Raw genomic sequence first — 12691 nt, 5'->3', positions numbered from 1 at the left:
ATCTAATTCATCAGCAATTCCTGTTAGCTCTATGTGCACATTATATGCTGAACCTACTAATTCCTACTGCTACCTTACTAGCTGAGCCAGCATCATCTTTTACTTGAGTGGCTACAGGAGCTTCCAAACTATTATCTTTACTTTTCTTCTTGCCTGACAACAGTTTTTTCTCTGCAGCAGCCAGTAAGATATACAGTCTTTTAAAACTGGAAAGCAGATCATATCATTCCCTCTGATCTAAATTTCCAGTGATTTCTCTTAATTTTTAGAAGAAAATTTACATTTTATTTTGCTTTATATGGTCCGCACATACGTTTTTTATCTCATTTCTGAACTTCACTATCTCTATGCACCCTTTGTTCTCTGCTCTGATCTCACTGGTTATGCTGTTTCTTATAGATGTCAGACTTACCCAAGGGCCTTTTCATTTGCTGTTTTCTTGGTCCTGAACAGTCTTCCTCCAAAACTTTGCAATTTCACTCCTTCATTCAGATCTCTGCTAAATGACATCTCTTCATAGAGACCTTCTCTGAGTATTTTATTTAAATAGATCTTTCTCCTCCTCCATTACTGTCTGTCCTTTAAACTGTATTATTTTATTCATATCACTTGCTGCCATTAATATTTAATAGCATGTTTATTGTTTGTCTTTCTCAATAGAATGTCAGATCCACTTTCATCACCAGCCTCTAGAACAATTCCTGTATATTGCATGTGTTCAGTAAATACTTGTAGAATAAATGAGTGGGTGTAGAGGGAATAATGAAGAGAAAAAGATCACCCAACTTAAGGGATCACCTCCTTAGGAGATGATGTAGCATTTAGGGAAAAGTGAAAGGGAACATTAAGTGCTTACCCTGTTGTTCCATAATCTCATTTTAATTGGATAAACTCACTTATTTGTCTATTCACATCTCCCCAAATACACATCAGAAAATATAATTTCTATGCTAGCAGAAAATTTTCACTCTGTATCCCATAGTATCCAGCATATCATATGTCCTCAATAAATATGTGTAATAAATGAATGAGCTAGGTGTTGGTAGACCTGGGATAAATTTCCTCTTGGCTTCTAGCTTGCTCAATAACTTGGGCTAATCATTTCCTTATTCTGGGTCTTAATTTGCCCCTCTGTGTGATGAGGCCTTCATGCCAGAAGTTCACCATTGGGCACCTACCCTAGCCATACCTTTTTTTTTTTTTTTTTTTAACTAAGATATAATTCATATGACATAAAATTCACCCTTTTCAAAGGTAGGTCAGTGCATTTAGTATATTCATAAGCTTGTGCAACAGTCTATTTCCAGAACATCTTCATCGTCCAAAAAGAGCCTTTTACCTCCCAATACTTCCCTCCTCCCTTATTCCTGATAATCACTAATTTACTTTCTGTCTCTATGGATTGCCTATTCTGAGAAAATTTCATATAAATGGGATCATACAATCTGTGGTCTTTTTGTGGCTGGCTTCTTAGGATAATTGTTTCAAGGTTCATCCATTATGAAGCATGTATCAATACTTCATTCTCTTTTATGAATGAGTGATATTGTATTATATGGCTATAACACATTTTGTTTATCATTCATCATTTGCTGGATACTTGGATTGTTTCCACTTTTTGCTATAATACTGCTGTGAACCTTTATGCACAGACTTTTATGTGGATGTATGTTTTCAGTGATTCTTGGTGTATATTTAAGAGTGGAATTTCTGGGTCATACAATCACTGTATATTTTATCTTCGAGGAATCATTTTGAGGCTATTTTTAGAATCAGGTACACAATTTTACTTTCCCACCAATAATGTATGACAGTTCCAATTTCTCTGCATTTTTGCCAGCACTCTTTTGTGTCTTGATTTAGTAAAATTGTATATGTTCAAGTTACACAAAGTGATGATTTAATACACATATACATAGTGAATTGATTATTGCAGTCAAGCTAATAGACATGTATTTATTTATTTATTTTGGATGACAGTACCTGAAATCCACTCTCCACAAATTTCCATTATTCAATGCAGTATTGTTAGCTATACTTGTTATGGTATACATTAGATTTCTAGGCTTATTCATCCTATATAACTGCAACTCTATCCTTTGGCCAACATCTCCCCATTTTCTCTGTCCTCTTGCTCCTGGTAACCACTGTGCTCTCTGCTTCTAAGTATTTGACTTTTAAGCATTCCACATATAAATGAAGTTATGTAATTTTTTTCTTTATTTGTCTGGCTTATTTCACTTAGCATAATATCTTCTAGATTCATATATATTATAGCAAATGAATGGCAGGAGATCTTTTTTAAGTCTGAAACAAACAAGCAAAGTATTTATTCATCCACTGATGGATACTTAGGTTATTTCCATATCTTGTTATCTTTTAATTCTAGCCATCCTAAATGGGTGTGAATTCATATTCATTTAATCCTCATCACTTCTCATAGAACAAGCATTAGAGGCTTAGATATGGTGTGTAGTTTGCCTAATTCACGCAGCTAATGAATTACAGAAGAGCAACTTGCATTCGTCTTATTCCAGAGCTCATTTATCTACTGTAATATTGTACTTCCTATAACCTCTTTGAACGCTGTTCTGAGAAAGAACAAATCCCTCTGCTCACCACTGTTCTTTACCAGTAGCATTTCATTATCTTACCTCTAAACTTGTTATTCCCCTCATATATAGTATTATAATGAGTTCTTTCACTATCATCATGGACTCCCTCACATCTCCATATCTAAGCCCTGTGCATTCCACTCCCTTAATGGCCCTTAAATCTGTCTCTCTTTGCTGCTGCTGCCACTCCAGTTTAGATCCAGCAGCCCCCATTTGGTCTTCCTACCTCCAGTCTCCTCCAGTCTGTTTAGTTCAGTCTACTCTTCGTCATGAACCTAAGGGTATATTCAAAAAATACATGTGATAGTGCCACTTTTCTGTGAAAAAAAGTCATGGTCCTCTGCAGCCCAATGATAAAATTCATATCCCTGAACATGGCATTCATGATATAGCCCCACCCTACCTTAATAACTCTTCTCCAACTACTCACACTTTTTATCTAAAATTCGTTCCTATGCTCAAACCATACTAAGTATTTTCTTTTACATTTTCGTAAACAAACCATGAACTTTCATTCTTTCAAGTTGCTCTCTCTTTGAAATTCCCTTTCCTTCTTTTTCCATCTATTGCAATCCTTCAAGGCCTAGCTCAACATTACCTCTTTCACAAAATTTTCTTCAACATCACCAGAAAGAATTAGCACTGTCGTTCTCATAGTGCTTATTTGCATGATTCTACCTGTATTATAATAATTGATCTATTTCTCCTGCTGGACTAGTGTGCAACCTCTTAAAGCTATTCCCCATCACTCGCCTACACTTAGAAGAGAGGCCTCTAGTTGGCCACTTGCCTATTTATGAGGCCTCCTTTTCTGATACTTATTCACTCCTAGTTCTCTGCAGTTTCTGAAGCTGGCTTTTGTGTTTTCCCATGGAAAAAGATGGCTGATTAGAGAAAGGGGATGATGCTGAGCTCTTATTACCCAACAGGAGCAATGAACGCTGTCTTCAGAAAGAGTATGTACTCTGAAAACAGACTTCAAGCTATGAAAACTGGCCCTAACATATAAGTTTTGTGACACTGAGACTTTTAGGGCCTTTGATTTCTTATCTGTAAAATGGGACTGATAACAATTTTACAGAGTAGTTTTGAAGGTTATGAGAGATAATCCATGTAAAGCACTTAGAACAGGCCCTGACACAAAGAAAGTGTTTAAATAATGGTATCTGCTAGCATTATTATTATCATTGTCATTATTATAATTATTACCATTTTATCTTTATTATTCAGCATATCCCAGAGCCTTGAAATGGTTTTCATGGCAGAATGGCCTAGTTCCAAATCCTTACTGCTGCTATCATCATATGTCTTATTTCCAAGCCAGGAAAAGATCCTTTCCAATGTGGAAGGTAGTGGCCTGAGACTGTGTTTGTGGATCATCTTTATGAGATTGGACCTTCTTTTACTGTATTGAGATGGTGATGATACCATAGAGCATGACCAATCGCTGTTGCTTTCCCTAAATGAGAACAGGGATGGAATTTCCTAGAGTTTCTTCACCAAAAGAAAACATTCAGATAGAAACATGTAACTGAGATGTTAGACTCAAAGCATGTGGGAGAATGAATTTATATCACTTCATGTGTGACATAAGAATTTACTTCATACTTTCTAGAAGGTACATGTGCTTAAGGTTAATTCTAAGTGCTGTAGGTTAGATGGCCTCTGCCACAAGGCATCTTCCGGAAGCATGTGATCTAATTACATTGCACTTTTGAGCTATGTCAGTAGTATTATTATTAATGAGTCTTTGATATTTTTTGTTTGACTAGTCTGATGGCAGTTGTACTAGGGTTAATAAAAGCAAGGCTATGTATCTACCCTGGGACCAAAGTAGGGGAGCTATAGAGGAACTCCTTGGCTCTAACCCTTATGGTGGTAGCAGCAGGCAGTCATCAATAAAAAGCTCCCAAGAAAAAGAAAACTCTTGGGGAAAAATTCTTTGAAACAAGACTTACTCTTTCTTTCCCCATGGAAACTCTTGCCCCACTGCCTACTGAGAACATAATAGTATAAATAATAACTAGCAATTATTGAGTGTTTGTTATGTACCAGGCACTGAAATGAGTATACTACCTCATGTAATCATCACCACAACCTCATGAGGTAGGTACTACTATTATTTCTTTTACTGAGGAGAAAATTTTAGATATAGAAAGATTATGAACTTGCCCAAGATCTCGCAGTTGGTAAGTAGCACAACTGGCTCCAGAACCTGCAGTTCTTTTAAAACTTTATTGTGGAGAGTTTCAAATGTAAAAGGAAATTGTATATTTAATAAAAAAATACACAGTATAACATACAGCATAGCACATTCCACATGTCCATATTGCCCAGCTTCAACATTTACAACTACATGCCCAATCTTGTTTCATCTATACCCTTACCCATTTCCTTAAAACAGACATTATGTCATTTCTTCCATAAATGCTTCAGTATGTACATGTAAAAGACGAAGACTCTTTTTTAACCAAAACCTCAATATCATTATCATACATAAAAGAAACTAAACAAAATAGTAATTCCTTAAAAGCAGTAACTATCTGGTCAGTGTCCTAATTCTCCTTCTTACATTAAAAAAAAATTAATCAGGATCCAAATAGGACCCATGTGTTTTAATTGCTTAACATATCTCTCAGGTCTCATTTAGCTGACCAGAACCTCTGTTCTTAACCACTACACTCTGACACAGGTTTTCTATTACCAAGGAAGGTGACAATTTCCATATAGCAGGAGTTCTCAATTAGCTGTTCATTAACAGATTCAGGGGGCTCTATGAATCTCTTAAAATTGGTTTTCAAAATTTTACATGTATTTGTGTAGGTTAATTTTTCTAGGGAGAATATCCTTGGCTCTCATTAGAGTCTCAAAACTTTAATTAAGACATAAGACAACTGAAAAGCATATGCTATTGTCACAGGAAATTGTAAACCACAATAGCTAGGGGAAGGCCATAACGTGGCTAGTTGAGGATGGGAAAAGAAGTTAAATTCAGTTTAGCACATTACACTGAAATATTAGAGATATTTATAAGTAACTTTTTAGATAAATAGAAATAGTTGAGGATTACCTGATGTCTGTATTTGAAAGTAATATAATCTTGGCATATTGTGGTTTTGCTCAATTGTGGTCATGAAAATAATTTAATTCCTTATATTATGAGACCTGTGTCTCCACATGAAGTGGGGTAGGTAGAGACTGATTTTTGTGGAATATCATTGATTTGTTCCATAACAAAAGCTCCTTTGAATATGTATATAATTTTGTAATCTTATGTCTACATGTCTAAAAATGAAAAGGTGATAAAGGTTATCATTAATCTTTCCTCTACACCAACTTTTCCTAGATGAAATTCAACATAGAACACCCAATGGTACTATCATCAGCAGCATAGAACCCCCCAAGCCACCACAATACCCCAAAATGCCTATGCAAAAAAGTGTGGAAGCAGATCCTGGGAGGAAGTCCCCAAGCAGGCTTGTTTCAGATGTCAAGTTGGAGACCTGCCTCGAGGTGGACGTGGGGAAATTGGTGTCTAGGCTGCAGGATGGAGGGACCAAGGCCATACCAAAGGCCAGCAATGGACCTGTGCCAGGCCCTGGGACCACTAAGGCCCCCTCTTTCCACATAAAGAGATCAGCACCTCGGCCTCTGGCTCACCACAAGGAGGGTAAGTGCTTGGGAATTCCAAGAGGAAGAGAAATGACCTCAACTACTTTGCACCTTGAAACACTTATGAGGTTGTAGGTATTTAAGTAGAAATCTGTTCCGGTTTATTACTACTAATGTTGAAATCTTCTTTGCGACCCTATGGACTATAGCCTGCCAGGCTCCTCTATCCGTGGGGATTCTCCAAGCAAGAATACTGGAGTGGGCCTCCTCCAGGGACTCTTCCCAACCCAGTGATTGAACCCAGGTCTCCCACATTGCAGGCAGATTTTTTACCAGCTAAGCCATCCAGGAAGCCCAAGAATACTGGAGTAGGTAGCCTATTCCTGGGCTTCCCTGGTGGCTCAGAGGTTAAAGCATCTGCCTGCAATGCGGGAGACCTGGGTTTGATCCCTGGGTTGGGAAGATCCCCTGGAGAAGGAAATGGCAACCCACTCCAGTATTCTTGCCTGGAGAATTCCATGGACGGAGGAGCCTGGAGGGCTACAGTGCACGGGGTCGCAAAGAGTTGGACACGACTGAGCGACTTCACTTAGCCTATTCCTTCTCTAGGAGATCTTCCTGACCCAGGAGTTGAACCAGGGTCTCCTGCACTGCAGGTGGATTCTTTACCAGTTGAGCTACCAGGGAAGCCCAAGAATATAGAAACCATTCACAATAATCACTAGAATGTAAGCTTTATGAGGGAGGGATTTTGGCTGTCTTATTTACTTCTATATCCCAAGTACTTAGAACAATGCCTGATTGTCACATAGTAGGTACTCATTATTTGTGAAATAAATAATAATAATATTATTTTTTCCATTATAGGTTATTACAGGATATTGAATATAGTTCCTTGTGCTATATAGTATGACCTTATTCATCCATTCTATATATAATAGTATGTATCTGCTAATCCCAGATTCCCAATCCATCCATCTTCCACATGACTCCCCCCTTGGCATCCACAAGGCTGTTCTCTATGTCTATGACTCTTTTAAGGTTTCATAAAATAAGTTCATTTGTGTCATATTTTAGATTCCATGAATATTAGTGATACCATATTTGTCTTTCTCTTTCTGACTTACTTTACTTATTATGATAATCTCTAGATCTATCCATGTTTCTTCAAATGACATTAGTTCATTCTATTTTTGTTTGACTAGTATTCCATACAATATATGCATACATACATACATACACACACACACACACACACATACACACACACAGAGTGAGAGAGGATTCCCAGATGGCCCTAGTGGTAAAGAATCTGCCTGCCAGTGCAGGAGACACAAGAGACTCAAGTTTGATCCCTGGGTTGGGACGATCCCTGGGAATAGGTAATAGCAACCCGCTCCAGTATTCTTATCTGAAAAATTCCATGAACAGAAGAGACTGGCAAGCTATAGTCCATGGGGTCGCAAAGAGACACAACTGAGTAACTGAGCATGCACACACAGACACACACACATATATTGCATCTTCTTTATCCATTCATCTCTCGATGGACATTTAGGTTGCTTCCATATGTCTTGGCAATGTAAATAATGCTGCTGTGAACAGTGGTGTGCATGTATCTTTTGGAATTGATATTATTTATTAATATAATTTTTGCTGTCATTTATTTATTTCTACTTCTGTATACATTATGGCATGCTCACCACCAAGAATTTAGTTTCTATCCATCACCATACAGTTTATTCCCTTTACTCATTTCACCCACTCCTTCCCCTCTGGTAACCATTGCTCTGTTCTTTGCATCTGCATGTTTGTTTTGTTTTAGTTTGGTTTGTTCATTTATTTTGTTTTCTTTATTCATTGATTATTTTTTATCTTTTCCCACATAAACAAAATCATACAGTATTTGTTTTTCTCTTCTTTCACTTAGCATAATATGCTTAAGGTTCACCCATGTTGTTGTGAATGACAGTATTTCATCTTTTTATGACACAGTAGTATTCCTTTGTATATATCACATCTTTACTTATTCATCCATTGTTGTGTACTTAGGTTTTCCCCCATATCTTAGCTATTATAAATAATGGTGTGATGAACATAGAGTTACATATATTTTTTGAATTAGTATTTTCATGTTATTTGTATAATATCCACAAGTGGAATAGCTGTATCATATGGTAGTTCTAGTCTTAATTTTTGAGGAATCTCCATACTGTGTCCTATAGTAGCTATACCAAGTTACATTCCCACCAACAGTATAAGAGGGTTCACTTTTCTCCACACTCCTTTCCATAATTTGTTATTGTCTTTTAGGAAATAGCCATTCTGATGGGCATGATGTGATATCTCACTGGGGTTTTGATTTGCATTGTCCTAATAATTAATGATCTTGGACACATTTTAATATTCCTGTTGGCCATTGTTATGTCTTTTTGGGAAAATGTCCATATAGCTCTTCTCTCCATTTTTAAAGTAGGTTGTTTAGGGTTTTTTGTTGTTGAGTTACATGAGTTCTTTAAATGTTTTGGACATTAACCCCTTATAAGATATATGATTCAAAAATATTTTCTCTCATTCAGTAGATTGTCTTTTCATTTTTGTGGAAGGTTTCCTTTGCTGTGCAGAAGTTTGATATAGTCCTATTCAGTTTGATATAATCCTTTTTGCTTATTTTTGCTTTTGCTTCCCTTGCCTGAGGAAAATATTCAAAAAGATATTGTTAAGATCACTGTCAAAGAGTGTACTGCATATGTTTTCTGCTAGGAGTATAATGGTTTCAGGCATTACATTCAAGTCTTTATTTTGAGAGTTTTTTGTATGTTGTGAGATAGTGGTCTAGTTTGTTTGTTTCTTTCTTTTTTTGTGGCTGTGCAGTTTTCCTAGCACCATTTATTGAAGAAAATATCTTTGTCCATTCTAAGATCTTTAATCCTTTGTCATAAATTAATTTTCCATATATTTGTGGGTTTATTTCAGGGGTCTCAATTTTGTTTTATTGATATATGTGTCTGTTTTTCTATCAACACCATGCTGTTTGATTACAAGAATTTTATAATATAGATTAAAATCAGGGATTATAATACCTACAGCTTTGTTCTTTTTTTTTTTTTTTCTCAAAATTGCTTTAACTTTTTGACTTCTTGAAGAATTGATGCTTTTGAACTGTGGTGTTGGAGAAGACTCTTGAGGGTCCCTTGGACTGCAAGGAGATCCAACCAGTCCATTCTGAAGGAGATCAACCCTGGGATTTCTTTGGAGGGAATGATGCTAAAGCTGAAACTCCAGTACTTTGGCCACCTCATGCGAAGAGTTGACTCATTGGAAAAGACTCTGATGCTGGGAGGGATTGGGGACAGGAGAAGAAGGGGACGACCGAGGTTGAGATGGCTGGATGGCATCACTGACTCAATGAACGCGAGTTTGGGTGAACTCTGGGAGTTGGTGATGGACAGGGAGGCCTCGCGTGCTGCGATTCATGGGGTCGAAAAGAGTCGGACACAACTGAGCAACTGAACTGAACTGAACTGATGGTTCCATATGTTTTAGAATTGTTTGTTCTATTTCTATTAAAGCTGTCATTGGGATTTTGATAAGCCTTGCCCTAAACCTGTAGATTGCTTTTGGTAATATGAGCATTTTATTATTTATTTATTTATTTTTAATATAAATTTATTTATTTTAATTGGAGGCTAATTAATTTACAATATTGTAGTGGTTTTGCCATACATCAACATGAATCCACCATGGGTATACTCGTATTTTTTGATTTATTTTTTTAAACTTTTCTATTTTGAATTGAGGTATAGATGGTTAGCAATGTTATGATCATTTCAAGTAAACAACAAAGGGACTCAGCCATACATATACATGTATCCATTCTCCCCTAAATTCCTCTCCCATCCAGGCTGCCACATAGCATTGATAAGAGTTCCATGTGCTATACAGTTGGTCCTTGTTGGTTATCCACTTTAAATATAGCAGAGTGTACATATCCATCACAAAGTTCTCCCCACCCCTCCCACCAGCAACCATAAATTCATTCTCTCAGTCTATTAGTCTCTTTCCATGTTGTAAGTAAGTTCATCTGTATCATTTCTTTTTAGAATCCACATATAATGGATGTCATGTGGTATTTCTCCTTCTCTATCTGACTTACTTCACTCAGTATGACTATCTCTAGATCCATTCATGTTGCTGCAAATGGTACTATTTCATTCTTCTTAATGGCTGAGTAATATTCCATTGAATATATGTACTACATCTTTACCCATTTCCCTATGGGTGGACATTTAGGTTGCTTTCATGTTTTGGCTATTGTAAACAGTGCTACAATGTTAGGGTGCATGTATCCTTTTGGATCATGTTTTTCTCTGGATATATGCCCAGGAGTTGGATTGCAGGGTCATATGGTAGCTCAATTTTTAGTTTTTTAAAGAACCTCCATACCATTCTCCATAGTGGCTTTTCCAACTTACATTCACGCCAACAGTGCACAAGGGTTCCCATCTCTCCACACCCTCTCTAGCATTTATTGTTTGTGGATTTTTTGATGACAACCATTCTGGTTGGTGTGAGGTGATAACTCACTATAGTTTTGATTTCCATTACTCTGATAAATAGCAGTGTTGAACATCTTTTCATGTGCCTCTTGACCATTTGTATGTCTTCTGTGGAGAAATGTCTACTTAGGTCTTCTACCCATTTGTTGATTGGGTTGTTTGTTTTGATGCTGTTAAGTGTCGTGAGCTGTTTATAAATGTTGGAGTCTAATCCCTTGTCAGTCACATCATTTGCAAATATTTTCTCCCAACCTGTGGATTGTCTTTTCATTTTTTATTGTTTCCATTGCTATGCAAAATCTTTTGAGTTTAAGTAGGTCCCATTTGTTTATTTTTGTTTTAATTTCCGTTATTCTGGGAGTTGGATTAAGAAAAGATATTGCTGCAATTTACATCAGAGAGTGTTCTGCCTATGTTTTCCCTTGGGAGTTTTATAGTGTCTGGTTTCACATTTAGACCTTTAATATATTTTGAGCCTTCTTTGTGTATGGTGTTAAAGAATGATCTAATTTCATTTTTGCATGTAACTTTCCAGTTTTCCCAGCACTATTTGTTGAAGAGAGTTTCTTTCAATCATTGCATAGTCCTGCTTCCTTTGTCATAAATTAATTAACCATAGGTGCAAGGGTTTATTTCTGGGTTTTCTATCCTGTTCCTTGGACTATATTTCTATTTTTGTGCCAGTGCCGTACTGTTTTTATAACAGTAACTTTATAGTATAGTCTGAAGTCAGGGACCTGATTCTTCCAGCTCTTTCTCAAGATTGCTTTGGCTATTCAGGGTCTTCTGTGTCTACATAAATATCTTGAGATTTTCTGTTCTAGTTCTGTGAAAAAATGTCATCAGTAATTTGATAAGAATTGTGTTGAGTTTGTAGGTTGCCTTGAGTAGTATAGTCATTTTGACAAAGTGAGTTTTCCAATCCATGAGCATGGAATATCTTTCCATCTGTGTGTGTCTTCTTCAATTTCTTCCATCAGCATCTTATAGTTTTTGGAGTACAGGTCTTTTTACTCCTTAGGCAGATTTATTCCTAGTTATTTTGATCTTTTTGATGTGATGGTAAATGGAATTATTTCTTGAATTTCTCTTTCTGATCTTTCCTTGTAAGTGTATAGAAATGCAAAAGATTTCTGTGTGTTAATTTTGTAACCTGCAACTTTACCAAATTCATTGATTAGCTCTAGTAGTTTTCTGATGTCATCTTTAGGGTATTCTATTTATAGCATCATGTCATCTGCAAAGAGTGGTGATTGAACTTCTTTTCCAACTGAATTCCCTTTACTTCTTTTTCTTCTCTGATTTCTGTAGCTAGGACTTTCAAAACTGTTGAATAAAAGTGGTGAGAGTGGACTTCCTTATCTTGGCCCTGACTTAGAGGAAATGCCTGCAGCTTTTCACCATTAAGTATGATGTTAGCTGTAGGTTTGTCATCAGTTCAGTTCAGTTCAGTCGCTCAGTGGTGTCCAACTTTTGTGACCCCATGAATCGTAGCACGCCAGGCCTCCCTGTCCATCACCAACTCCCGGAGTTCATTCAGACTCACGTCCATCGAGTCAGTGATGCCATCCAGCCATCTCATCCTCTGTCGTTCCCTTCTCCTCCTGCCCCTAATCCCTCCCAGCATCAGAGTCTTTTCCAATGAGTCAGTTTGTCATATATAGCCTTTATTATGTTGAGATATGTTCTTTCTGTGCCAACTTTCTGCAAAGATTTTTATCATAAATGGGTGCTGTAATTTGTCAAAAGCTTTTCCTGCATTTATTGAGATGATCATATGTTTTTTATTCTTCAATTTGTTGATGTGGTTTTATCACATTGATTGATTTGCAGATATTGAAAACTCTGCATCCCTGGGATGAATCCCACTTGATCATGTTGTATGATCTTTTTAATGCATTGTTG

General features: G+C 36.8%; 1 protein-coding gene across 42 annotated transcripts in view; it reads left to right on the top strand.

Annotated features, from left to right (window-relative positions):
* OPHN1 (oligophrenin 1) overlaps positions 1–12691 on the top strand; it is a 716686-nt gene that overhangs the window by 582541 nt on the left and 121454 nt on the right. For 29 of the 42 annotated variants that reach the window (XM_060407314.1, XM_060407309.1, XM_060407304.1 and 26 more), the window contains one exon: positions 5962–6285. The exons of the other annotated variants lie outside the window; for them this stretch is intronic. In XM_060407314.1, the coding sequence (XP_060263297.1) occupies positions 5962–6285 (324 nt within the window). The remainder of the gene's footprint in view (positions 1–5961; positions 6286–12691) is intronic. 42 annotated transcript variants of the gene reach the window in all.

Source organism: Ovis aries, chromosome X (assembly GCF_016772045.2).
Source record: "Ovis aries strain OAR_USU_Benz2616 breed Rambouillet chromosome X, ARS-UI_Ramb_v3.0, whole genome shotgun sequence".
NCBI lineage: Eukaryota > Metazoa > Chordata > Mammalia > Artiodactyla > Bovidae > Ovis > Ovis aries.
The sequence above is the reverse complement of the archived record's forward strand: the minus strand, read 5'-3'. Positions and strand labels throughout refer to the sequence as shown.